General features: G+C 36.2%; 1 protein-coding gene across 1 annotated transcript in view; it reads right to left on the reverse strand.

The window, feature by feature from the left end:
- LOC103150239 (CUB and sushi domain-containing protein 3-like) overlaps positions 1 to 26,856 on the reverse strand; it is a 291,625-nt gene that overhangs the window by 189,630 nt on the left and 75,139 nt on the right. Inside the window, exons 5-13 of the mRNA XM_016670613.1 lie at positions 20,676 to 20,922; positions 11,061 to 11,173; positions 9,946 to 10,023; positions 7,481 to 7,568; positions 5,431 to 5,555; positions 4,507 to 4,628; positions 1,947 to 2,050; positions 491 to 603; positions 69 to 251 (exon numbers count right to left, since the gene is read on the reverse strand). Of these exons, the coding sequence (XP_016526099.1) occupies positions 69 to 251; positions 491 to 603; positions 1,947 to 2,050; positions 4,507 to 4,628; positions 5,431 to 5,555; positions 7,481 to 7,568; positions 9,946 to 10,023; positions 11,061 to 11,173; positions 20,676 to 20,922 (1,173 nt within the window). The remainder of the gene's footprint in view (positions 1 to 68; positions 252 to 490; positions 604 to 1,946; positions 2,051 to 4,506; positions 4,629 to 5,430; positions 5,556 to 7,480; positions 7,569 to 9,945; positions 10,024 to 11,060; positions 11,174 to 20,675; positions 20,923 to 26,856) is intronic.

Here is a 26,856-nt window from a genome sequence, read left to right on the forward strand (position 1 = left end):
AATGTTCACAGTGTACTACTAACTGCTTTATTTGCCGTTATAAGAAAAAAAGATTAGTCCAGACTTACATATGCAGATGGGGATATTAGCCGACCACTGATTATTGTTTTGGCAAGTAATCATCCTCTCCCCAATGAGCTCAAATCCAAACTGGCATTTGAAGCGAAGAACATCCCCATTTAAAAATCCATTGCCCTCTTTGTAGCCATACAGAGGTGTACCGGGATCACCACAACTATCCTTGTCAATCTCTGTAGGCAAAGGGAAGATAACAGGATGGATGAAAATAGAGGGTGAAAATAGAAGATTGAGTCAGTTTAAGAGCTTTAAAAAACTTTTCTTGATATTCTCTATGTTCTCAGAACAGTCGGCTTTAAGCTGAGAAATACATTTTGAAATCAGACAGACCAGACAGTATCAGGGACGAAGGTAATGACAGACACAAAGACAAAGGCCATGTAGAATCATATCACCATTAAACTTTGTGTACCTTTGTAGTTGATCTTGAAACCTATTGAGCCCACACTCTCATCAGACTGGAGATGGAGCCACATCTGATGGGACATACTTACTATCAGGTCGGGGACAAAGCTCCCACTCAGCCTGCAGATAAGACACAAGAACTATGGGATCAAACAACACTTTTCTAACCTCACATCATTGCACAATACCACCCACATGCTACAATCCCTTAACACATAGCGAACATGGACATAATGCCGTATTAATTTGGAGCTTTCATATTATTCATTTGAATCATTCTTTTTCCAGGTTGGAATAATTGTAAATTTTGCTTCAGCTGAACAAATATGATTCTTTTCAAATTCACATATGGTCAAAATTTCACATGCAGCCTGGGCTACGTACATACAGTTCCACCAAATGCATATTGTCAAATATTCACTTACAATTTAAACCTCATTATTCACATGCTTTTCCAATCTACTCCAAGCTTCAAACATAATTATAGCAAGATATTTGACCACATGTTATAAACTGGTATTAGGGCATTACCAGTACATGAAATGCATCAGGACCATTTCACAAGGTTTATGCTAGTCTGATCCATCCATTTGAAATGAAGTATGGAAATTTGTATTGAATCTTTGTCCAAATGGACCATGTATTCCAGGTTTCAAATGTCAAACACTATCAGACATAAAGTAGTTTTGTTTCTTATGCTGAAGAAGAGATTCAGCATAAGAGAACCATCAAATTTGAGGCCCAGGATGAACTGGGCCTGAATGCCTAGCGTCATTGTCAATAGCAATGGACAAAAAAAAAAAAAAAGCACTTTCAAATCCACTGCCAGTTTCTTAAAAGCCTTTTGTAAAAAAAGTTTGTGGCTGGGCAAAATACGGCTTGAGTTATATGTCCATAGTGACAAGATATACATTTGGGGGTTTAATGTGAGGTTTTCAAACACAGAAACACTGAATCGACTAGGTTGTGGAAGGATCTGTTTCACTGCCCAAGATACTAGTGCACTGCTGAAAATATGTGGATTAAAGCACAAGACAACAAACCAGGTAAAGATGAATTATTCAGCTTTGCCTCAAATGGAAAGCCTGACAGTTAAAATTTGGACACAGCAGGGTCTTCTAACAGCACAATGATCCCAAACACATCAAAACTGGTTTGGGAATGGATGAAGCAGAGTAGCAATACATTTCAAGAATAGCCCAACCTCAACTCTATAAAATCCAGAGACTGTGCTTAACAGTCAAGTCTGAGCCAGGATGACAACTAGTTTACATGTACTCTATCATTTCTGATAATTATATTTGTCAAAATGTCCAGTGGTAATATTATCCAGCCAGAATTGTGTCTTTAGCTTGTTGGTGGCTGCAAAAGCAGAAAATGTCTCAATAATTTGGCTGACATTTTTCCACCAGTTTAAAAACAGAATGATTGGCCTAAAAAAGACAAAAGCATTTCTTACTTACATTTGAATTATAGTTTTAGAATCTCCAACTTCTCCTCCATCGCCGATGGTTAGTGAATCATAACCAATTTCTAAGTCAAACTCTTCAAAGTTGATCTGTATAACCTGTAATTTACACAACAAAAAAATGTGTTAAAAATCTTTAAAAAGTCTTGAAATTCAAAGAAATACTGGCCTTAATTTATACAAATTAGATTCAATTACTGTAGTGACAGTAAATACTGATTTATTGAGTTTATGAATATTAAGTGAAATGACTATATTCTGTTAGCATTATTCTAACATTTTGCACCCCTTTGAAAATGTCTAAAAGTCTTGATTTGTACCATTTAATGTGGGTGTTGGGAATTTTTGTAAGTCACCCAGCGACACTAAAATGCTCAGACAGAGCCATTCATGCAGTCAACCTGAGAGTTGTATTTAAATAGTTAAATGCTTTCAAAGCATATCCACAATAAATTAAATACATCTCTACTATCAGATAAGTCACCATCTCATTTATATGAAATCCATATCAGAGCTGCTCATTTCCATAAATTCCCATTTGGGAAAATGTTTCTGGAGATGGGTTCACTGTGAAAGGAATTCTACAAAGGAAAAGTCTATTAAATGCCATATGCATTTGGTAAGGTCGACAGCAACATATTTGATCAAGCAGTGCTATAACAGCTTAAGAGTTCTCCCAAGCCCACAATTCAAATACTTGCATAACACAACATATATTCTGATGCAGCAAAGAAATGTGCACTAAACATCCCTAAACTCAGATTCAAACAAAAAGAAATTTAAATTGCTACTAGAGTAAGACTTTATCAAACAGAGTGTTAGCATCCTATACATCTCTTTAAATAACTGTTCTACTACAATATTCAAAAGGAATAAACACATTTAACACAGCACCATGAATCAAACTCCACCAAATAAAATTTAAGTCATTATATTTTGCTTCTCTGCATTCCCCAGACTTATCTTTTTTGGCTGTTGTTGATATATCAAGTTTAACAAAATGTACAAATCATATACAATATCAAAAAGGATAGCGTACTAAGAAATCGATTTGGCAACAGCTGCTAACATAATCACATTAATCAGTCTGCAGCAGAGAGATTTGCCAGTGAGCTACAATATTTGGGCCTGGACTTTGCCTGGATTACCAGTGGCAGGAAGAATGTGTTCATGACACTAAAGTCGCATCTGCTGATGACAAACAAGATGACTGCCTGCTCATCCTAAGGCCCTCTTTTTTCTGGCCAGGGGGAGGACAATGTCTGCGCACCATCCATGTATAGCAGCCTCATTACAATGCAGAGAGAAACATAATTACCATAATAACACTAATGGACTAAGTTTTACTGCCAAGGAAAAGCCTTGTTTGCCTAGGAGAGAGCACAGTGGCACAAAGCTATGGTAGCCGCCGGTCAGAGAGGGATCTAAATGAGTCTTCATTGGTTGATTACTGGTTATTGGTCATTTCACTTAGTAAACACTCTGTATTATTCGACTTACTCTTAACAGAGAAACTTGGAAAGATTTCTGTAGAGAGATGTTTATGACCATTAGCTGCAATCTTTTATTTTTAGGGTTAAGCTTTACACCTGACGGTTTTTTCTCAATCTGTTGCTCTGAATAAATTAAGTAAATTATTCAACCATCAACTGCCAAGTCAAACAAATAAAATCCACAGCAGACATTTGATGTGACAGTGTCAATGAACTCTAAAAAACCTGTTGCCCTCAGAAATACACTGTATTAATAAGAAGTCTAATCTTAGTATTTATACAGTTATTCTGTGAAGCTCTCAAAGGTTTCTGTGTGAACATCAGTGAAAATACAAAAACATAAAGATCAAGGAAAACACCAGGGCAGAAGTAAAGGTGTGAAGAAACTGCATAACTGCAGGTAACCATGTAAGGGACACACAAGAATACATTGTTCCTACTGTGAGGATGCCTGTCTTTGCCTGGTCATAAATAATGGGATGATGGAGGAAGCTAAATAATGAGCAGTCCTGGAAGAAAACCTGTTGGAGGTTACAAAAGACCGAGAGACACCTTCCAGCAGGACAACGACCTTAAACACACAGAACGAGCTACAATGGAAAGAGCTAGATCAAAGCATCTTTGTGATGGAATGGCTCAGTCAAAGTGCAGATGTCAAGGCAATTAAGAATTGGAGGCAAGACTTGTAAATGTATGATCACAGATGATCCTGATCCAATCTGACAGCTGTTTTGAGAACAAGGAAAAATACAAAGTATCAACTTGAGGGCGTTACAGCTTTTATTAGCAATGTTTGTAATTTCTGTTCCACTTCACAATTATGCATTATTAGTCTGTCCATACGACATCAAATCCTGATGAAATACATTGAAATATTTTGCTTTAACCTAGCAAAATTTGGGATTGCTTAGCAACTGAAAACGTTTACCATTTCAATAAAATGATTTGCTTTCATACCTGCTCATCACAGGATCTTAACATGACCAAAAACAACCAGAGGGTACTTACTACATCAAGAATAAAATAAAGCAGACCAACACCTACAAAAATTTGCTCTGCTACCTTGTTTGGATCGCTGGCAGTGATGATCCACACACACTGGGAGTTGCTCTCATACTGGATGGGGAAATTTGGTGATGTAAATGTCCCAGACGGCCCCTGCAGATTCGACCCACATGTTTTCACTGCAAGAGAACAAAATCACAAAAATGAAGACATTTACAAGATACAGTACTGCACAAAAGTTCCAGGCTTTCCAAATGTTTAAAATCTTATCACACAACACTGTCAGGACTGTCTCTGATCATTCCCGAAGACACTGTTTGCTGCTCGACAGTGTCTCCAAATACACAAACAGGATCATGAAGAAACATCTTTAGTGACTGAAAGAACAAGGATCTCTGCAAAAGATATTATAGCCCCAAAAGAGCCCTGAACGGAGTTTCGCCTGTCTGTGATTACAAGGAGGGGGGAAAAAAATCCTTAAATCTTCCAATTCAGACATCTCTCCAAGATGCCTGGAACAACTTGTCAGCTCAGCTTTGTGCATATTCACATGAGCACTGATGCTTCTCAGCATGAACTCAATCTTTTATTATTTGTATCTACATTATCAATCATCCAACGTAATATGCTAAAGAACCCAGAATCCTCTTCAAACCCAGTGTAAATATTGAAGGAAATGATGTCCGAGTAAGAGACTGCAGCCTTCTGCATTGTAATATGACTGAGGGATAATGCATTGTTTGCACAAGTAGAGAAAGGGCCTATTAGCTGTACTTCCATTAATCAAATTCTAAAGGGTGCTCCAGGTAATATGAAACACAGAAAACCAGGATAAAGCATTTTGGAATGGAAGAGTGCAGCAACAGAGGCTTTCATGCATAATTACCAGAAATGAACTTTCCTCTATCTGCATAGAGCTTATAACCAGAGGCACTGCCTTAATCAAACTGTTTTATTAGCTCTTCGAAAAGCCACGCTCACCCTTGCAGACGGGCCTGTGGTCGCTCCACGCAGCAAAGACTTCAGCTATGCGCTGGCAGGTAATCGTTTTAGAGCCCTGCAGCACATGGTCATCGTCACAGGTAAATTGAGCAGTTGCTCCGATGCTGAAAAGATAACAGATACCATTAACACCTGAGAAAGGCAATCAATTTTCCAAAGATGACGGCTGATTAAAAAAAATTAATTCATTATTTATCTCATGTCACTCACAGATAATGACATATACAGTCACTGCAGCAATGTCTTCTGAGAGCACATCCAGCAGCTCTCCAAAGTGTACATACCGCCTGATAACATTTTAGGTTTTTACCATGGACAAACAGTTGACTTTGATTAAATATTTCTAAACGTACTACTTAAAATCTCACATCTGTCCTGGGACAGTTTAAGTGAAAAGCAAATAAATTAACTGGGAGAAAAATTATTAAATAAGAAGAAGCTCCAATTCTGTTTCTGCATAAACGTGCACACCCAACTAAACTTTAAAAATATTTAGATTCAAATTTGGCAGCACGTCTTTTTTTTTTTACTTTTTTTTTTTTATTCACCACTGCCATTACTTGTAGAGAAGTAAAAGTAAGTTGTCCAAGTACGATTTTCCTTTCAGCTCTAACTAAAACCATAACTTGCATACAGGTTGTGAAGTATTAAGAGTTTAAATATACTTAACAGTTAATACATTTACATTATATTTTACAAACTTTCCCAAAGGATGAGAGTGGAGACTTCGGAGAGACATCCAAGAGGCCAACAAAAACACTAAAAAAGCTGCAGGAATGTTTTATATTTACTGGCAAGTGACAATCTCCTGTAATTTTGGATTTCTGGACTGATGAGTTTGGCTGCAAAACAAAAGCATTCCATCCAATGCAAACTCACAGGCCTGACTGGTTCTGGAAAAAAAAGCTAAAAACAGTACAGGTGACAATTCCAAGGTAATATGTTTGACACAAAACACAGAGCTGCAACACAATCACCCAATGCCAGTTAATTTTAGTCAGAACAAACTGTTATTTTTATTAAGATAGCTTAAATTATGAACAGTTCAAAATATTAATCAGTTTTAAACAGAAACCTTTAGTGAGCTGCTAGAAAAATAAAGAACTGTTCAACTATTCACCATCACTGTAAATCTAACTATACGTCCAAATCCAAGTAAAAATGACGTGATAAGAAGAAAGTATAGGTTTTGAAATGGATTCAGAAAATCTGCGGTTTCCTAACGAGATACCATCAGAATCTGAGACCTCAGTAAACATTTAAAAGCAAAAGAAAAATAAAGAGAGAGAGAGAGAGAGAGAAAAACAACCACAGCAGCACTTGGTTTTAAAAAACACAGTAAGGAGAAATGTGTTGTTTTGTCCAGTGTGGAACTTTTATCTCTTATGTGGAACAATGACACAAAAACTGCTTTGTTCTTCTGATGAGTATTCACCTCATTCATTCGCTTCAGCTACTTTCTTCTTCTCCTCCTGTGAGCCGACCCTTTTAGACCAGCTCACTGTCACAACCTCGCCACCCTAAAGATGCTTTGGTGGAAACTTTTCATCTCCAAGAAGAAGGAAGGTGTTGAGCAGAGCTATAAGCAGTTTGTGCATGTGTGCCAGAAAAAAACGACTTGCGTTCATGGACACTGAGAGGTACCTCAAAATCTTAAGGGTGTGCACTTTTACGCAGCCGGATTATTGCATCTTTTATTTATTTTTTATTGTATTTGTAAATTAAAAGTACAAAAATGTTTTAAGCCAATTTAACATGCTCTCATTGTTTTGTTTTTTTTTTTACATCACAAGTGCCTGTCATTTACAGAGTGTATATCTACACACCTATAGAAGACGATAGGATCACGCATTTACTGCTTTATAATTAAAAAAGGCATTTCGTAAACATTTTAGGCTAACATGGTTAGCAAGAGACTGGACAGAGTCATGCTAATTATAATGCCAATAACAGCTCCTGTATCTTTATTAGCCTCTTTTGACTGTCCACATCGTAGCTTATTTGCTTCAGGTAAAAAACGTCGACTAACCTGAAGTCAGAACCAATCCGTTTGCCATTCTCCGGCTCCCCTGGGTCAGGACAGTAATTAGACACTTGTTTGATCCCCCCTTCATTCACTAAACAGGGAAAAGGACCGAGAATGGGGCATGTGAGGCACTTTGATTCCCTTAGACTCTATACTTTCAGAAAAAAAAGCAATTTCCATGAAAAAAAAAAACACATTGAAGGTATATATATATTTTTTTTCTATTTGACCTCTCCTCTGAATGCAAGAGATGTTTCATTATGTGTTTCATAGGATTGTGCTGAATTCACAACTTTTTGAGGATGGAGCCAGTGCCGAGTTAAAATAAAACAATTTTACCTGAGCTATCAAAAACAAAGGAAAATCTATCAGTGCCCAGAAGGGATTAAATAACCTTGAGTTATTGATTGTGGGAAGAAACAAAACCCCCTCGGTCACACTTTTTAAACATAATTATGAGGTTAACTGGGAAAAGCCATTGAGAATTTGTTTTAGACAGAGGATATTAAGGTGGTTGGGTGGGTGAGACAGATAAACAACGTAAAATGTTTGTGGATGTTATGATTGGTGACCAGTTAATATCTCCCAAAATTAAGATAATAAATCTAGTTGAATTAAACTCACAAAATTCATCACATATTGATCAGCAGTCATACAGCTACTCAAGACATTTAATCTTTTAGCTTTTTAAAAGACTAAAATCTAAAAATGTATTTATTTGCCAGCATCCCTTTTACTCTCATACTATTAAATAAGAGTTAAAGTTTGAAGCATAATTAAGGTTTATCTATTATCTGGGCTGACACAGAGTAGTAATCAAAGATTAACAGTCAGCTTAGATAAAATCTTTGTTCATGGAAGAAAATCTCTGTTTGGGAGTTTGAATAGGTGGTCTGTTGTCATTTCAAAATGACAGCAGCATGACGGCCGATTCAGCGCTCCCTTGAGAAAGGATGACCTACGACAAATGTCAAGCAGGGTCAGAACTTTTCAGGGAAAATCACGTACTGTTACTGCTGCGGCATCAGATGTGCTATTATTATCCTTTCTTGCCCAGCCATAAGCGCTTCTGCAGTTGCTCTCCCTTCTTTCGCCTCCATCTGTTAAGCATCGGCCTCCAACAATAACTAACACTAGTGGCTTGTAGTTCAATCCTTTCTGGGCTGATATGTCTGTCGAGCCTTTCTAATGCTGGTACTAATGATTCTGCTGCAGCAACAAGTTGCAAAGTCTGGCATCTTCCATTGTGCAGTGTGACAGGTGATGCTACTAAATTACACTGTCACAGTGTGACAATTTCTTTCTTTTTTTTTCTTTTATAAATTGAATGGAAAATGCCTGGCTTTAGAGGCTGCAAACAACTTCAGGCAGGGACAAATGTTCACCTTCTAGCAGGACACTGTCCTGAGAACAGTAAAACCTACAATAGAATGGTTTATATGGAAAAGCATGTATTCATTTAAATTATTCAAAGTGGAAGGGGGCTGAATACATATGCATGACATTCCTTTCAGACATTTTTGTACATTTTTAAAAGCATATTGCTCTCTTTCCACTTAACAAGTTAGTACTATTTTGGACTGAACTGCCACAAAATGGTCTAATAAAAGGCATTGAGGTTTGTTGCTGCAGTGAGTCAAAAAGTGAATGTTTGGGAGGAATAAGAACTTTAATATCGTGAAGTACGCTAAACTCGATAAAGTAAATTTTTTCCATTTAAAAATGAAGTTGATCAGCTTTGAACCTAATTTTTCCAGGTTGTGGTGCATTTGTGGGTTCAATTATGGGCAATAAATCCACAAAGCATATGAAGCATTTCCTCTTTGTATTTTAATGATATACAGCATTGTCTTCATGGAGAGGATTACAGCCCTCTGCATTATTCATGTTTCCATGGAGTGCTGAATCTATGATGCATAAGGTAATAAAGATTACAACCTGTTATCATCCAAGTCTTTAGCACTCCACTGAGTTAAAGGGAATAGTGCTCCAGATTTATGTTAATGACTGAGCTCTGCGAGCTATTACAATGCATTCTGTTTTGTCTGAAGAGTACACAAATCACCTGACAAGGGAGTGGTCACTCATCCTTGACTGGTGCTGTGTGTGTATGTGTATGCCACACATAAGTCATGTGTATCGCTTTCATATTTATGAAGTGAAACAAGGCAGAGTTTAGTCCAGTTTACCCTCCTGGTGCAATGTACATAACTGGGACTGATTTAGTTGACTTCATTTTTATCAGGACAATAAGTCCAGGACAGCATGGGAAAATGGGCCATAAGAAAGAAAAAGAGACTGCACTTCTGCAAAATCTAGTACTGTAGCTTAATTCCTTTACCAAACGATGCAGCAAAGAAAGAGACAGAAAGAAACAAAGACCCGGAAATAAAAGCGCTACATAAAAAAAAAAAAAGAAAAAAATCCAAACAATGACGACAGTTTCATAAGACAAATAAAAGACTTACTCAAAGACAGTTTGTTAGTGTTGTCCTTTCCTGGTAATACTTTTACCCCTCTGGATTTAAGCTCTCCAGAGCTTTTCACTGGTTGAAAGCAATGGAAAGAGTTCATTAGATAAAAGAAGTTACAGTATTAGATGTGAGAAGATACAGTACCATTGTTTCTTTCTCTTCAAAACACTTGGTCTTGCAAACATCAAAGTCAAACTACTAACGCTGAGCATATTTTTCTAGTTATTGCATTGGCAATTCTAAAATTAAAGTTTCGTTTTTTGTTTGATTATTTTCCTTCTTATTCTTCTTTTTGTCATTTTGTACAAACAATGGATAACTGATTGGAAAGACCAGATTAATTATTTAAGGGACATAACATGGTGAATAAAAGAGTATGCCAACGACGGCTACAATATGTATCTTAATGAGGTCTAATCAAAGACAGCAGGGGACACTTTGGAGACAAAAGCTAAACAATGCAAGTGGAGGTCATCATCCAACAAATGGCTAGCAGCAATAAATGGTGTATTAAACTAAAACAAAGGGATCTGAATTTAAAAGTGCTAGGACAAGGTCTCACCACTGCACATACAAAACAGAATGGTGGTTAGGCTTTTTATTGAAATGTGAAAAGCTCATCTCTGCAATCTGAAATTATATGTTTTCTCAGATGAAAAAAAATGCTTTGGCAGGACACACCAAGGTGTTTTAACTCCTAGGTTTACAGCATGTTGTTGCACATTTACCAGGCATTCATTATAGTTTATAGTTTCATATCTACTTTAGGGGCCAGGCTTTGCAAGCACATGCAGTACATACACTGTAAAGTCATGCCAAGAAAAATATCAGGGCAATGGATTATAGAGCTCATAAAGTTGGATTTTCCAGAGGGTGAATACAGTATCTACTAAACAAATATTTGATTAAGACGATCTTAGTCTGAGGCAGAAAAAAAATCCTGCATGCCCTCAACAAAGGGTGTTAATCAAACTGTTTAATATTCAGTTAAAGATCAAAAACATGTTTTGTAATTAGCCTTCAGAGTGTTTCTTTTTTCTGCGATGATCCTTCCTGATCAAGGAGGGGGGCTTTTGTTACAGTGTGCTAATGAAGTAACTGTGTTTTACCTTGATACTGAGCCCTGAAGCCTCGATGGCGGTGGTTGCTCTCTGTTACAAAGTGCAGCCGCAGCCAGTTTTTGTTGCTGATGACGGAAGCTGGAATATTCTTTCCAGTCAGCCTGAAAGTGAAAATCATTTATAACAGAACATGTCATATACTTGAATTTGAGTCATAGCCATGTGATTATCTGCTTCAGTTTTACTCCATCACCAGACCTGTTCAAATTAAGGGAATGGTTAAAAACAATTGTGACAGACTGGCGACCTGTCCAGGGTGAACCCCGCCTCTCGCCTGGAACGTTGGCTGGAGACAGGCACCAGCAACCCTCCCGACCCCATTAAGGGACAAAGGTGTAAAGAAAATGGATGGATGTTTAAAAACAATCCACACAGGATGCCAAGGTAGTTTATGCAAATAAAAAAGGCTATCATAGTTCATGATAAAAAGTGTATTTTCTGGTATGTGTAATATATTGTTTTAACAATGCATTTTCAGTAAGTACAATATACATTTGTCAGTTTGACACAAAAAAAAAACTTATGCTCTCCAAATATATGAATATTGTAAAAATTAGCACACATCATACTGATAAAAATTATTAGAACAAGAAAACATGCTCAACTTGTAACACCTCTTATTGCTACAACATTTTTTTTATTGTAGCATGAAGTTAGTCTGGGCAAAGACAAGCAGCTTAATGGCTTAGACACTGAGAAAATGTTAATTATATTGTTTTGTATATATTTAGTATAATAATTTGATGTATGTGAACAGGAACAAATCAAATGTAATAACATTGAAAAGATATGATCTGCCAAATAAAGTTTATCGTTATATAGCTCAATTTTTCTTTTGCCTGTGTAAAATCTCAAAAGTTACATGAATCCCCAAATTACTAGTTCAGGCAGGAAGGCTGCTGAAAAACAAGACAAGAAAACAACCCTCAAAAAATTCCAGTTTTTCTGAAAGATTTTCTGTCCACCTAAAATTTCACTTTTGCAAAGCTGTGTAAACTACAACAATTAAAAAAAAAAAAAAAGAAGGTAAAACCCCCCCCTTTTGGGGGGGTAAATTATTGAAGTTGCTCATCAGTATTAAGGAGATATCATTGACAAATGCATGCAGACATTGTTTTTATCCAGTAACTGTGTTAGTATTCCAAACAGGAAAAAGGAAGTTGGTTTGTTACTAAACGTGTCTTAACAGTTTGTCAAAACAACTCTGTGTGACTTAAAGAGCACTCAGTTTTTCTCCCTGCTTCTTTACAGTGTGTGGTGCAGGATCAGGAAATGCTCTATTATCTCCGAGGTTTAAAGCTGCCAAGGGCCTTCTCGTATGGTGGGCTAACAAGCTTTTTTATTGCCTTCAAATCCTTACAATACGTCTTGTCATACTACAGTCAATAGAACAACAATGTCATTGTACAGTTTAAAAAGATGCTTCACACACATCATAGGAGGGGCATTAGTGATGTTGACTCTCATGAGTCTTGTGTTTCCAAAATGGCACACACACAAAAATAAATACATAAAACATCTCATCAGGGTGTGTACGTGTCTTTACTTAACTTTTATGGTATGTATTTAGGCATTTGCAGTTGTATGCTAAATGTGTTTGATGCCGTTTCTTTGGCATTTTCTCTCTCTTTACTACCTCTTTCTTACCTCAGGGACAGAGAGACAAGCAAACTGGTGGAAATGAAGAATAGAAAGTGGCATTTAGAGAAAAGGAAAGACGAGTGCCATGATTGGTGGGAATAGTGAGAGAATGTGGGGACTTGTACAGTCGGTGGGTATGGCAAATTCTAGAAAAATCATGCCATCTTCCTTTTGATGTCTTCTTGTTTTATTTTAAATCTCTCTCGCTGGGATTTTAATCTACCATCTCAGAGAGGAACTGGGGTTATCTACAAAGTAATGCATGCCAGATTTCTACCGAGTTGCTGACCTAAATATAATTTTTGATTATCAGGTTTTAAGTTCACATTATCCATCACAAATGACGGAAATGGCACTTCCTAAAGGGGAATGTAAAGGTAATCAATTTTCACATAAATTTGACCTTTTTTCTCAATGTGTAATTGATAAAATGCTAATATTGCTACAATATACATGCATAATAAAAATCAGCCACTGGTCTGTAGCTATAGGAAGAAAAACTGCATTCAAGTTTGCTGCAATAAAGACTAAATTTTCACAAGACATCTTCTTTCAGAGGTCTTAATGATAAGGAATCAATAGAATAGAGCTGCTTCCATCCAAGAGACCCACTGATTATACCCCAAGAAGGAAGTGATGGGTTGATTTCAAAGCTATATTTTTTTCACAAAGGAAACATGTTGGAGAAAGGAAACCACGATCATCTGTCAATGACAAGCAAGAATGTAATAACACCAAAAAGCATGATAGGCATCAAAGTGAGAAAATCTCCCTGTAAAAACAACGAGGTGTACAGTGATAAAATATGCCAGGCATTGATATTGGTTGCAGAACACCTGCAATAATAAAAAGAAGGCCTACCTCTATATGTAGCTGCTGTCTTAGTATTGACACAAAGGAATATAAATATGCTCACATTGAGAGTCCACGCAAAAAAAGTGTTCAATATTTTGAGTCCACATGGTACGTTTTAGCATTTTTTTTTAATGTAAGCAAGGACAAAATTAAACATGAGAAATGTTGCATTTCTTCAGACACTGAAGAAGTTTTATTGCACTCAGGAGTGTTTACTGATTTTAGAGCATCTGAAACCTCAGGAATAAGCTGACAGATTTGGCGTCTCTGGTTTTGACAGCGGCAGAGGGTCTAGATACAGTAAAGTCCAAACTGATTCTTATCCTTGGAAGATTCAACTCTGAAAGTATTTGAGTTCAATCACGAAATATGCTTCTGAGGCAGATATATTTTAAAAAATAAAAAATAAAACAATGTAGAAGGATGACCAGTATTAAAAGCAAGAGGGTCACACATGCTTTATGCATGTTTTCAAAGATGTTTTAATGACTTACTTTGTTGAATTCATTGAGGTTGGAAGGCCTTTTGGTTAACACCCTAATCTTTAGCTGCCTCCACAGGTTTTTCTTTCTTCTGGTCTCTCCAAAACATTATTCACAGAAAATATGCTTGTAAATCAAGATTATTTTACTCCTAAATCTGTCATGGGTATGAATTATTTGGGGCTTAGCTGTATTTACCAATTTTCTAGAGTTTTCAGATGGTTGTTAAAACATTCTGGACACTGAAGAAAAGTAAAAGTCAGTTTTTTTGGAAATTAATTTTTTTAATTGTGTTCCACAAATCAGACAGATTTGACAAAAAGATGTTCACGCTCTCTTGCTTTTGCAGTGATCTTTAAGCATCTGAAGCAACTGACATCAGTTCGATTTCAAAATATATTCTCAAATTAGGATACTTTGATGAATTCAGATTATTTTGATCTTTAAGAACATAATTTTATTTGTAAAAAAAAATAAAAAGTACAAATATCATTTTGAAAACTATGGCATTTGAACAACCTGCAAGGTGTTCAGTAAAGAACCTGGATTTGAATAATCCATAAAAATCCATAAATAATAATAAAAACAAAAGCCAGTGAATTTCAGGGCATCTGTGGTTTTTCTAGAAAACCAAAAAAAAAAGTAATGCCAGAAATACATACACTGAATAGTAATGTGGTAAATTTAACAAAATGCATGTTATTTAAATATAGATAAAAATGTAGTATTTCTTTTTAGAAATTCAGATTTTGGTCTTTTAGAGAAAGGAACGAGTGAAGACAGCTAAAATCTTTTTTTCAGATTTCCAGACTCCACACTAATTGAAGAAAACCAAACGTGTCTTGACTTTTTAAGACTGTTTAAGAACCCTGTAAAAATCAAAATTAATTAGGACACACTTTTCCTTCCATGTCAGACATTTAATCTGTCAGCAGGGATTAAAGCAGGGATTAATTGGGTTAAGTTGTTATGTAATAATAAAGGCTGAGTTCTACATCACTTCAGCTGCTCCCACTTCTTCCTAGAAGGTATAATATTACCGCTCAGTGGATGCTAGTTGGCCAACACAATGACTGTAGAGGACATTGAGAAGCCTGTGGATTCCTAGACACTCCTTACATTTATTGCTCATATGAAACACCTGAGTCAATTCTCAATTCACATCCCTTCATTAGAACAGAAGCTCAATTTTACCCAGACTGTAACCTGTTAGGCATGCCGTTTAAAGACAATTTGATGGATCTTACTTTGCCTTGGAAGATCAATAAAAAGTCCCAGAGCAAAGAAATGCAATCTAACGTGCATAATAATTTAACTGAAGTTGGTAATTTAGCTGCAAGACACTTCTTGCTCTACATAACCTTTGAATATTGCAATCTAACTCTAGCAATCTTTTAGCTGCGCTGTTGGAATAGGACTGTTCATAATTATTGAGCCGAGCAAAATATTGTCTGCTGTGGAGACAATCAATTCCAAAGCTAGCTGCCTGAATATGTTTATAGCATCCAAAAATGATACACTAAGTAATTGGAAACATCTGCAAGAGACTGAATCCTGACCGGAGGTGAAAAATGAGGTCGATAGACAACTAGAGAAAAGACGTACCAAATAATTACATTTTCTGGTTGAAATTCTTGTTATAAGCAACAACAAAAAAATGTTTCAGATATTTGCAATGCCTTCAAGGTTTTAAGCATGGTGCAGATATTTGAAATAATGACTGACATGTGATTTACTGCTTGTTGTTTTTGCCCTTTGTGAACAGAAGTGAACAATCATATTAAAGGTCAACACAATAACATTGTTTTTTTTTTTCCTCTCAACCTATCCAGAGAAGGTTTTTGTTACAAAAGTTTTTTTTTCTTTTTTTTTTTTGTTTTCAAACTGCTTTCAAAGAGATTGATGTGGAGCCTCAGATCAACCTTCAACACCTTGGCAACAGTAAAATCAATAAAACTCATTTGGCAAGATCTGATAAAAAAAATTTCAGTTGATAGAAAGAAAAGGCAGCTAGATGCACAGATGAGTCAGCAAAAAATAAATCCATGTCCCCTGGTGCTAGATTTTAGTTGTGTAAATAATACCATCAAACACTTTCTGGAAAGAAGTTAACATTGGGTAATACCTCGTTCGCCTATTTATTTCTTCTTATACATACTGAAAGGTTTGGTGGCACTTTACAGCACTTTCAACTCCATCAAAAAAATATATATATTTTGCTTTAAATGTTTCATAATTTCAAATCAATTCCTCCTGTGTTCGCGTGGCTTTCGCCGATATCCTTATCTCACACTGAGATATGCAAGGCAAAGTGGATCACATTTTAAGTTTATTTTCCTGAAAAGGATAAAAAGCAACGATAAATCTGACAGAGTGTATGGTTCCAGACTGTCTATCACTGTTAAGCAGCTGTAAACCTCAAGGCTAAATTGACAGTTGGCTCGTCTCTGCCTGCAGCTGGTGCTATACATTACGGTGTTTGAATGCTTAGCAGTCCTACGGCCTTGTATGCAGTCAGACACATTCATAAACAGAGAGAGAACAAAAGCTATGAGGGATTCAGGTTTCCTGAATTGGGCTTGTTTGCTTGTCTGTTTGTTTCCTGGGAAAAGTAGAAGCCATTTCTCTAAAGTGCAGGCCACAATGCACTTGGGCTCATAGAATCCTTTGGGAACCGTAGGGCTTAAAAGGAAAACGATGTCTAACACCCTATGACATTTAGGGGCGTACAGTAAAATCTATCAGGAGTATCACATGAGGCACAGTGCACGGTGCTACAGAAAGGAAAAAACGCGCTCACTAAAGTGCTGGATGTTAAACCTGTGTACCTGATCAATAGACATAATGTGTAACATCTTTATTTGTTAAAAAAAAAAAACACCTCAACCTGCAACTTTAGCCTTACTAAAGACTAAAGTTTTCCCTAATGCAAAAGTACCAGGTTTTTACATAAAAACTGCAACAGTTGACTTTCCACTACTTTTTAATTAATTTTTTATCCGGTTTAAGGGGGATTTTATTGTATTTTCCAAAATACTTAAAACATTTATGTTATGTTCCACATGGACATCAATGACTTAAACACTCAGAAAAGACTAAAGCATTAGTTTTTTTGTGCATTTCACACTGTGGCACACAGTTTGTTCTCCAGCTAAACCAGGTTGCCAGACATTTTGCAGCATGAGCGTCACATATACTGCAAACATGCACAACTGCAAGTCAATGAACACCTGCGCTACTTGACTATTCTAGCAATGACAAATAACATTGATCTCATTGTATGCTAAGCAAACCCTTTGTCTGCACAGATGAAGATTTATTTTATTCCACACCCAGAACTCCACCCACTTTCTGAACAGTTCAGGGAAAACAATACGCGAGCACTTGGGGGCACTCTTTGACCACTAAACCTTCATTTTTTGATTATAAGTTCATACTAAAATATTTTGAAACAAAAAAATGATAAAAGATGATGCTGAATTGTAGCAGCAGAAGTAATGTTTTCCCTCCTGGCATATCAGAACACTGGATTCTACACCATTCATCCCTACAGTCACAGACACTGTGGAAAACTGGGGAGCATCACTTCAAAGACCTAACAGGACTTTCAGTTTAAAAATCTCCTTCATTTCTGTACGTTTAAACATATTTAACATGTCTTTCCACCCGGCAACATGCATGTCAATAGTCGATCACATCACGATTTAAGCAAACACAGAAATATAATTTTATTAAATATTAATAGGGTTTTAGAGCAACTAAATAAGTGTAATCAGAAGCTTCTGACAATGATTATCTGAATATGTAAAATGTAACAGTATTTATAACATTAAAACTGTTCATTCCAGTGCCAATACACTTATGAGAAAAGGGTCATCTAGAGACTGCCAATCCACATCAGTGTGGTCCGGTCCCACATGAATTCTGCATCACACTCTTCTTAGTCATGTCAACATGCAATACTTAGCAGTCATCACCACACTCACAGCATCTCTCCGTTAGATTCAGTCTCTCACTGACACAGTGCCTGCTTCTCTCTCTCTCCCTCCATCTGACTATGAGAGACAACTCTCAGGGACAACAGCCCTTCTGCCGTTATGATTGATTAGACCTTCTGTTGGCTGAATTATAATTAATGGCCAGGAGGATCCCAAACTCCAGGCAGATGCTCATATTCAAACAAAACCCAAAGCAGAAGGATAAGCTTAACCCAAAGTTAGGAGTTAAACCCATTGTGGAGTAGGTGGAGAAATTTATTTCAGAAAGCAAGATATATGCGTACATGAAGGCTGCCTTTGAAAGAAATCTGCCAATGATTTTGGCATAATTTAAAATGCTTAGTTGTTCTCTATAAATTTGCATAAATCAAGCAGACACCAGAGGCACGTTTACAATGTTTTAGGCAACACATTGTCAGTGAAAATGTATTAAAGAATGCAATTAGCATTTTTTTTATCCCTGCTCTGAAGAAGAAATTATTTAAGATCCATAATAAACAATCAGCACATTCCAAAAAACAATGATTTATTGGGAAGATGGGGAGCTGAGAGACTTTGATGTGTAGAGGACAAAAACATGTCTACCTAAGCTTAAAGGTTAGACTGTCCAAACCCATCTTCATCTCAAAAGAAATGAGAGCTGACATGGATAACAAAAAACATTTGTTTTTATTTTATAATATTTCAACCTACATTTTTTTTGTTGAAAATAATAATTTAGCTTTATTCTCAAACATTTTACATGGCTAAACGATAGATACAGCTCCACGAACAATAAAACACAATAAAACTGTGGAGTTACCAAAAGTCTTTAACATATTAAATAATAGTTATGCATGTCTTAAGAATATCCCTGCAACAGATTAATTTAATAAAATAAGCTCCCACACTTTTAAATTCGGGGACATCTCTTGATTTTAGCTTACCAATTTAAGCATGCAAGCATTCCTTCCTGACTTTGACTGCTGCAGCTGTGTTTCTTTCAGGCTGTATTAAGCTATTTATAGGCTATTTAAAATCTCATAAAGGCTTGCAAGTATAGTTTGCTCTCCTTGTGGAGGAGAAAAGAGAAGCTTGTGCATGTTCAAATCCATGCTTGTATTTAGTCATTTGAACCCTGGTAAAGTATAGTTTTGGTGGACAGTTTTCAGAAAATCCTTAAATTTTAGCTGTTTTTTTTTATTATTACCATTATTCTATAAGGAAAAAATTGCAAAAGGGTTGGGTTTGCAACTTAAGTAAAAATTATATAAAGGCAAGTGACAAAATAATTCATAAATATGTTGACAGCCCTGGTAAAAAAAAGTCTAAAATGTTTAAAATCAATTCATCTTTATGCAGTAGCATAATCAATCTCACAATTACACAAGAGACTCTTACTCTCTAAAAAATGCCATGTTAAAAAATTAACTGCTTGTTAAGCTTTTTTAAATACATACAATCTACTTTTGTCTACAACTCAGCACTTTGTCCAGGTTACAGCTAGGAGCTTTTGAACATTTGTTGATGGGTTTGTGAACCGAGATGACTGTGGAAGAAAGCTAAGCATATGTCTGGTGAGCCATTTCTGTGTTGCTTTGACTGCATCTTTTGGATGATCATCGTTAATAATGCTGAGCACTCCAAATTTGGTCTTCAGGGAGAAACAGACTCACATCATCACTGAGCCTCCATCAAAATTGACAGTGAGCATGAAGTGATTTTCCACATATTCCTCCCATTTCACCTGGAGTGTTTCCAGCCAAACAAACCCCCTGCTTAGATCAACTTAAGTATCCAGTGGAGTTTAGCAGACTCAACAGATATGTTTGTAGGGGCAGAGCATAATAAGATTTTTCTTGCACGTGTCATGAACAACTGCTTGGCTTATTATACATAGCTTCTCATGGTTCTTATGGAGACAAAATGTCACTTTTACTGCAGTCCTTTGTCTCAGAGTGTCGATTTTTTTTATACCTCCATTATTATCCTGCTCAACGTGTGGTGGTAAAATAAAGGGGTCTCCTCATCAAACCCCTTAGCTCAATTCTATAAGTAATTGGCCTCATATTGACAAAATAAAATCCTGGCTTAATAATTAGAAGTTCTTTAAAACTAGTTTTAATTAATGAAACCCTTCGATTACATTTTTAAAGGGATTATAAAATGGTATTCAAACTTCATTATGTGATTGGTTTCCAACTAAAAGGTCAGATTTTATAAGAATCTAGTTACCCTTTTTCTCAGAGTGAGATGATGCTTCTGTAATACAAAATTAATTTTGAGAATTTAAAACATTCTGACAGAGGTAGTGATAAATTTGTCTATGAAATTTAGATTTTTTTTTCACATCATGTTAAAAAACATGCTTTTTCTTGCTTATACACGTCTAAAAAATGTCAAATATTTGCTTTCACCAAACAAAAATGATGTTTTCTAGAAAGTCTTTCTGCAAGAAATGTTGAAAACATATCAGACACATCCATAACCTTATGTCACTGGCTGTGCTTTTCATTTCCACACCATGTCAACAGTACGCAAACATACTGCCTGCTCTGAACCACACATAATAAAAATACTTGAATTCTCAACTTCAGCAATACAACTGTGTCCCAACCACCCTCCCTCCTCCTCCGAGGTCAACTCACCAGATGGTTGGCTGTTTGGAGCCTTCTATTTCCAGATAATCCGACTTCTCCTCCATCTGAAATTCTGTGAACACCAGAGAGATGGTGTCGCCCGGATCAGCCAGTATGGTCCACTTACATTCCCTGCTGCTGCCCAGGCCTCCGGCACCACCCCCTCCAGCCGTGCCAGGGGATTCACCGCTGGGGAGATCGAAGCTGGAGATGAGCCCGCTGGAGCCCCTCAGGGTGCCACCACACGTGTCCTCGGCTGTCAGTCAACAAGACAAAAGAACAGGGCGGGGAAGAACAGATACATTTACTCTGGGTTATTTCCGACCTTTAAATCAAAGCCTGCAGGCATAAAACATCTGCAACTGTCCACTTGAATAAATCCAGATCAAAGAAAAAAAAAGACATGTGAAAGCAGGACTAGGAGCTATATAAACAATCTAACCACACGCATTTTTGTTCATCAAGCATTGCAGTGTCTTGAAGCACTGTATGTAATGCAACTTCCTGGTTTGTTACGCAACTGTTAACAGAAAACTAAATTAATTTCACTTACTCTTATTTATAGTGTCAAGAACCATTAACACAAATGCCGTCAATTAACAAGAGAACATATAATCAATTAAATTAATTGACCGAATAATTGAACTTTAATTCTGTCAGTTTTCTTCAATGCAATCAAATTGAAAAGGAAGTCTTAAATACCTCACCTCAACCCCCCAAACCCTTGTTTTTTTTTCCTTTTTAGAAATTGATTTTTTTTTTTTTTCCACAATGACCTGTCAAGTTTCTAGCAACAAACAAAATGTGATAAACACATCTCATAATCCTGGAGAAAAAAAAATCCAATGTGGGAAGTGTGGCACGTCAGCTGAATGTTAATGCACTCCACCTTAACAGTGGCTTGCTCTCTTTCACTCCAGATTCCTTTCCATTTTCCTCTCACTCTTTCTACTAGAAGTCACCACATCCATACATCCCTGTATCTGTTTTTTTCCTCTCTGAGGAATCCTAATGATGGCAGGGCTTTCACAGTTTTCACATCATTTAAGACTAATACGTGACACTCGACTGTGCCAGCTAAAACCTTTGATGGCTCAGTGCTGCACTCAGGGCTGTCAGAGATGCCAGCCTTAAAGTATTCCCCAATGGTGCATTAAATGACTGGTCCAGAAACAAGGAAGTGGGTGTATGAAATTGAAGCGAAGATGGGGAGGGGGAAGGGAGAAAATAGACGAGCAAAGCATTTATTTGCTTTGATCCGAGTCTTTGGAGACATTAGCAGAAGCATGACAATGGATCAAAGTCCTTCTGATAAAGGCAGAGATGAGAAAACGATACTGTTTGACACATGAATGCCTAAGACATGTGTGACTTGTATCAAGGGCAGGCTTAGTCCAAACTCATGCGTTGATGGTTGGCAGCATCAGTGTACGTGAATAAATAAATAATTAATTCAAATCACTACACTCTGCAATATAAATTTTACTCAGAATAAATACTGTAAATAACCCTCAATGCATTTAGAACAACAAATTAAATAGTCCTCTGAGATTTGAAGAGTAATTTGCATCAAGTGAAACTAAACTGATTTTAAGTGCTGTAAAATATTCCCAACATAATAACATCACAGACCCTAAAAAGTTATTAAAGTCAATTGAGGTAAAAATTAAACTTAAAAGCAAGTTTGACAGAACTGTTAAAAAAAAGTGTGGGTTTTATAAAAGAGTAAATTAAAAGTGAACAAGACAAACAAGACAAGTTACCTGATAAAAGATCTTGTTTAGTTATATTGTTAGAAAGTGACTCAAATTTACCTCCACTACTGGATATGCACCAAACAAACCTAACATTTAGATACAAGATTCCTTAAAACTTTCAATATGCAGATATTGAGTTCTACATGTTAGGTGTTTTTTTACAGTACTCCTCTGGAGGAAATGCTGGAGGAAATATTCTAACCTACATTGACTTGTTGAATTTTAACGTTATTTTAGACCGTCAGACTTGAGGAAGCTTACATCATCTGTACCCAGTTCTCAGCAATGAACACTGGGTTTAGTGAAGTCATATTTCCATGATATTGCTTATTGTGAATGCCAGCAGTGACAAAAGTACTTACAACCAAAAGGGAGGAGCCAAACAGACAGAAAATTTCAAGTCAAACAATGAGGGTGATAGAAACATGAAGGCTGCTTGTAGGGAAGGAATTTCGTGAGAAGATTTGCTGTTATCCACATATGGACCACAAGGACAGACGAAGTGCTTTGATTTTCTGAGGAGAAATCCTTCAGACCATTAACATAAGAATGTCAAGACTCTAAAGTGAATGAATGCAACATGTCTCAGCATAGCCCATCTTGGGAAGGCAAACAATGTGAAACCATTCAACATAAAGAAGCTGCTGTGTTAACAGAATTTGTTTGTTTTTTTTTTTTGTTTTTTTTTTTTGTAGAAAATATCCAACATTCAAAATTTGGTTTAATTACACAAAGCCATATGAAACAAATTTGGTATTTAGATTGAAAGTTTTTTGTTTTTGTTAAGAGCAACCCCATAATACAAAGCTGAAACAATAGCTAGAAACTTGAGGCTGTCCATTTTAACTCACCAGTAGAGAGCACAAACATTTAAAAAGTTATATTAAAATAACTAAGACTATAGCTTATTAATGGTATAAAAATGGTCTATTTAAACACAAAATGTTTTTTTTGTTGTTGTTGTTTTTTTATTCTTACCAAAATCTGAGCTAAGTTAATTGCTATGGGGGCATCAATGAAGGACACGCAGCAACTGCTGTAGATATCTGGCAGGAATGCTGTGGTCTGACTCACCCAAATATATAGTAGATTGAGCAGCATCAATCAGACACAGTCAGCATGTTCATAAATCTGCATTTTATCAAACAAATCCATTTCAAAACAGACATTTTGATTTAAGTCCCACTAATAAGGGTTCCTTTCTATTTTAATAACTTTCTGGTTTAGAAAGTGTTGGAAAGCTGCTCTTTTGAATAAATCTACACTCTAGGTTAATAACATTAAGTCAAAATTTCTGCTGTAAAATGGCTCCAGAAAAAAAGAGCAGTATTCCATATGGTCATAGTACGATGACCATGTTTTATAAACCACAGTTTTATAATCAGCAATGTGATTTTCACCAGCTAAGGGTTTTTTTTGTTTTTTTTTTGCTTGGATGGAAAATCTTCTATTCCATTCACAAGCTGAATCACAAAGTTAACACCTTATGATTGTGAAATTCTGCGGAAAAGTCAGAACAGAAAGAGTTCCTGGCAAACATTGAATGTAATTAGCCATTTTCTTTCTCAACATCGCTTTATTTGATGCTCCACATTTTCACAAATCACTAATTGCCTACTTCTAAATGGTATTGTTCAAAAGTAACAGAGTTTAGATGTTTGACTGTTTTTAGCAATTAAGAACAAAGAACTGAAGATCAGATTAATACTTACTCCAATGAGATTTGATTTTGATTCTGCCACCACTTTTGACCACATGACAAGTGAAAAGCTTATTAGTTACATAAATAGATAACAGTGTTCTATATAAGATACAGTCTTGTTGTCAAAGGAACAGAAATATATTATTTGAGTTGCATTTTGTTGCAAACCAGAATAAACACAGTCTTGTAATTCTGACAAGCCTATATTTAGGGACCAGTGGAGACTCGACAGAGTGACTAATGATGCCTGGCAATGTCTAGTTAAAGCGGTGTTGAAATGAAAGGTGGATGCTTTCATCCAGCGCAGTGATATTTGAATGAACATTAATATTTTTGAGGAAACTAGCTTTGCTAAAATAAACATGCTAAAGAATTATTTATCCCAAAAAGTCTTTGAAAGAATCAAGTTAGTGATCTAGCATTGACCAATCCAGCCGGTCATACTAATATAATTTTAAGGTGGTCCTAATATCAGAAAAATGTTAATACATGTATTTAGTTTTTTCTAAATCCATCTTAAAACTGAAGTTGAGATTTAATCTAAGTTTTGGATGTTGAAGTGGTGATAACACATTCCACACTCATTAAAGTAGCCCATTAGTTTTGCCTCATTAGGAAGTTCTGAAGCAGATACTACCTTCAGCATATTTAGCAGCATATTGTGTTTACAAATCTTTCTGATCTTGCAAGTCACTCTTATCATCGTTTTGATGGAGTGTTGAAAAGAGCAGAAGCTTCTTAAAGAAACAGAGGCCAATTTCAAATTGTGTCAAATTGAAAGTAAAATTTATTTTAAGTTATATTTGATAGATACAGTATTTTTTATACTAACTGAAGATAACCTGGTATTATAAAATGACCTTATGCTCCAGGAAAATACATAAAAGGTCTCCAGACATTTATATAGCACAAAGCACAGAAAAATGCTTAAAGAATGTTTTCACAGTGTTTATAGCATCTCTGCAGTGGCTTTGTGCCATTCCCCATAATTAGTCAAAATAAAGTAATAAAGCTGTTGATACAGCATTTTTTATTTTTTAATCAGTGGGAGTATATTAAGCTTTTGTTACAGGTAAACTGATTTAAAGACAACTTATCCTAAAGGTTACAACAGGGCAACACATTGCCCAAGTGGTTACCAACATCATTCATCCAATAATTTGCATATATTTTTGACTAGTAGCTAGGCTAAAGATTTGCGAATAATAAAAAAGAAAAACGTATTTATGCCCATGAAAGATCATAAAAAACCCCATCACCTGTAGACTCAATGTGTCTACAGGTGAAGACAAATTGCTCTGAAAATTAGAGCAATGATTTGAAGTAGAAAGCAACTCATAACTATGCAGAGGAAGCAAGACAGGTTTCTTGTCTATTTCATGGAGAAGCAGCCATGCATAGTATTGTAAATTATGAGATGCAAAATGCTAGCAGAGACTTAAAGACGCTTTGCAGTGACAATATTCTAAATACCTTCACTCTAGTAGGACTTTGCAGGTTGTTCTAGGTTACATGACAAAATCTCAGGCAAAGTTTTATCAAATATTGTTTATCAACAGAGCAGAGGCACTGAATGTTGGGCAATATGTTCCTTAGCAAATCGATAGAGCATGCTCTGGATTTAAAAACGAAGAAGGGTCTGCCTTAAAAAAAATGGTGTCAGGAAAAAAGATTGCGTGAGGATTAGGACTGGTTTAGTTGAGCTCATTTACATCCCCAGCATCAGCAATCTAATGCTACTTGAGGAGGGATTAAACCTCCCTCTCCTTGACTTTGATCAGATATACACCACTTGTCTTTCTACTTTGAAATATTCACCCCCAAGGATAGAAAGGAAGGAACTCATGTATAATTTTCAACACTACCTAAGGTTTTTCCTTTGTAATAATACCCATGTTAATGTAAAGCAGTGGCACTTTCTACAGAATGTCTCTCATTTGCTCTGCAGCATGTCATGTCAAATACCAGTTAGGTTGAAGAATGGGAACAGGTCTGTATTGGGTGCAGAGGTACAATTATATTGCTTCATGCTCATTGCTGTGGCTCATTACATTATAGCAGCCATCGGGTTTTTTCCCCTTTCTGAAGTTTAAATGAGCCTCAAGAAAAGAACAGGAGAATTAAATGAATAACAAGAAATTAAAGGATCAATTGAAATTACACAATTACAGTAAGGTTTGTTCTGTTTCACGAATTACATTTTAATTATCTAAATTGCCATCATCTCAATGTTGAACTTACAATCAGTGTTAATGGACATGGAACCAAATGTATAAAATTCAGCTCCTTAGTCAAATTTTGGCTTCTAGTAGTCAGCTACTTAGCCAATCTCAGCATAAAAGAACCTGCAACAAACTCAGAGCATGTTTGCAAAGTTTTTCTATCACTGAGGCAGCAAATGGCATAGCTGCATGTTTTGATTTTTTAACAAAGGATTCCTATAGCCTAATTTTCTTATTCTGTTGAAGTGTGGCTGGCAGCCAAAATGACAGCATATGAATGGACCATTTTTCTCATGTTACCATCCTGTCCTCTGTTTGCAGTTTCATTGCATAGTTTAATGAATGTCAAGAGACAATTTCAACAGAAGGGATCAAAATGGACTTCTTGGAGGTGTGATGGAATGCACTGTAGCCATTAATTTTACTTTGTGCATTTTTTTTCCTATTCATCCTTGACTGTGTCATATTTCTCTTCCCTTAGAATAATATTTCTTCCTTCCATAAATTTA

Source organism: Poecilia formosa, unplaced genomic scaffold (assembly GCF_000485575.1).
Source record: "Poecilia formosa unplaced genomic scaffold, Poecilia_formosa-5.1.2 Scaffold0, whole genome shotgun sequence".
Taxonomy (NCBI): domain Eukaryota; kingdom Metazoa; phylum Chordata; class Actinopteri; order Cyprinodontiformes; family Poeciliidae; genus Poecilia; species Poecilia formosa.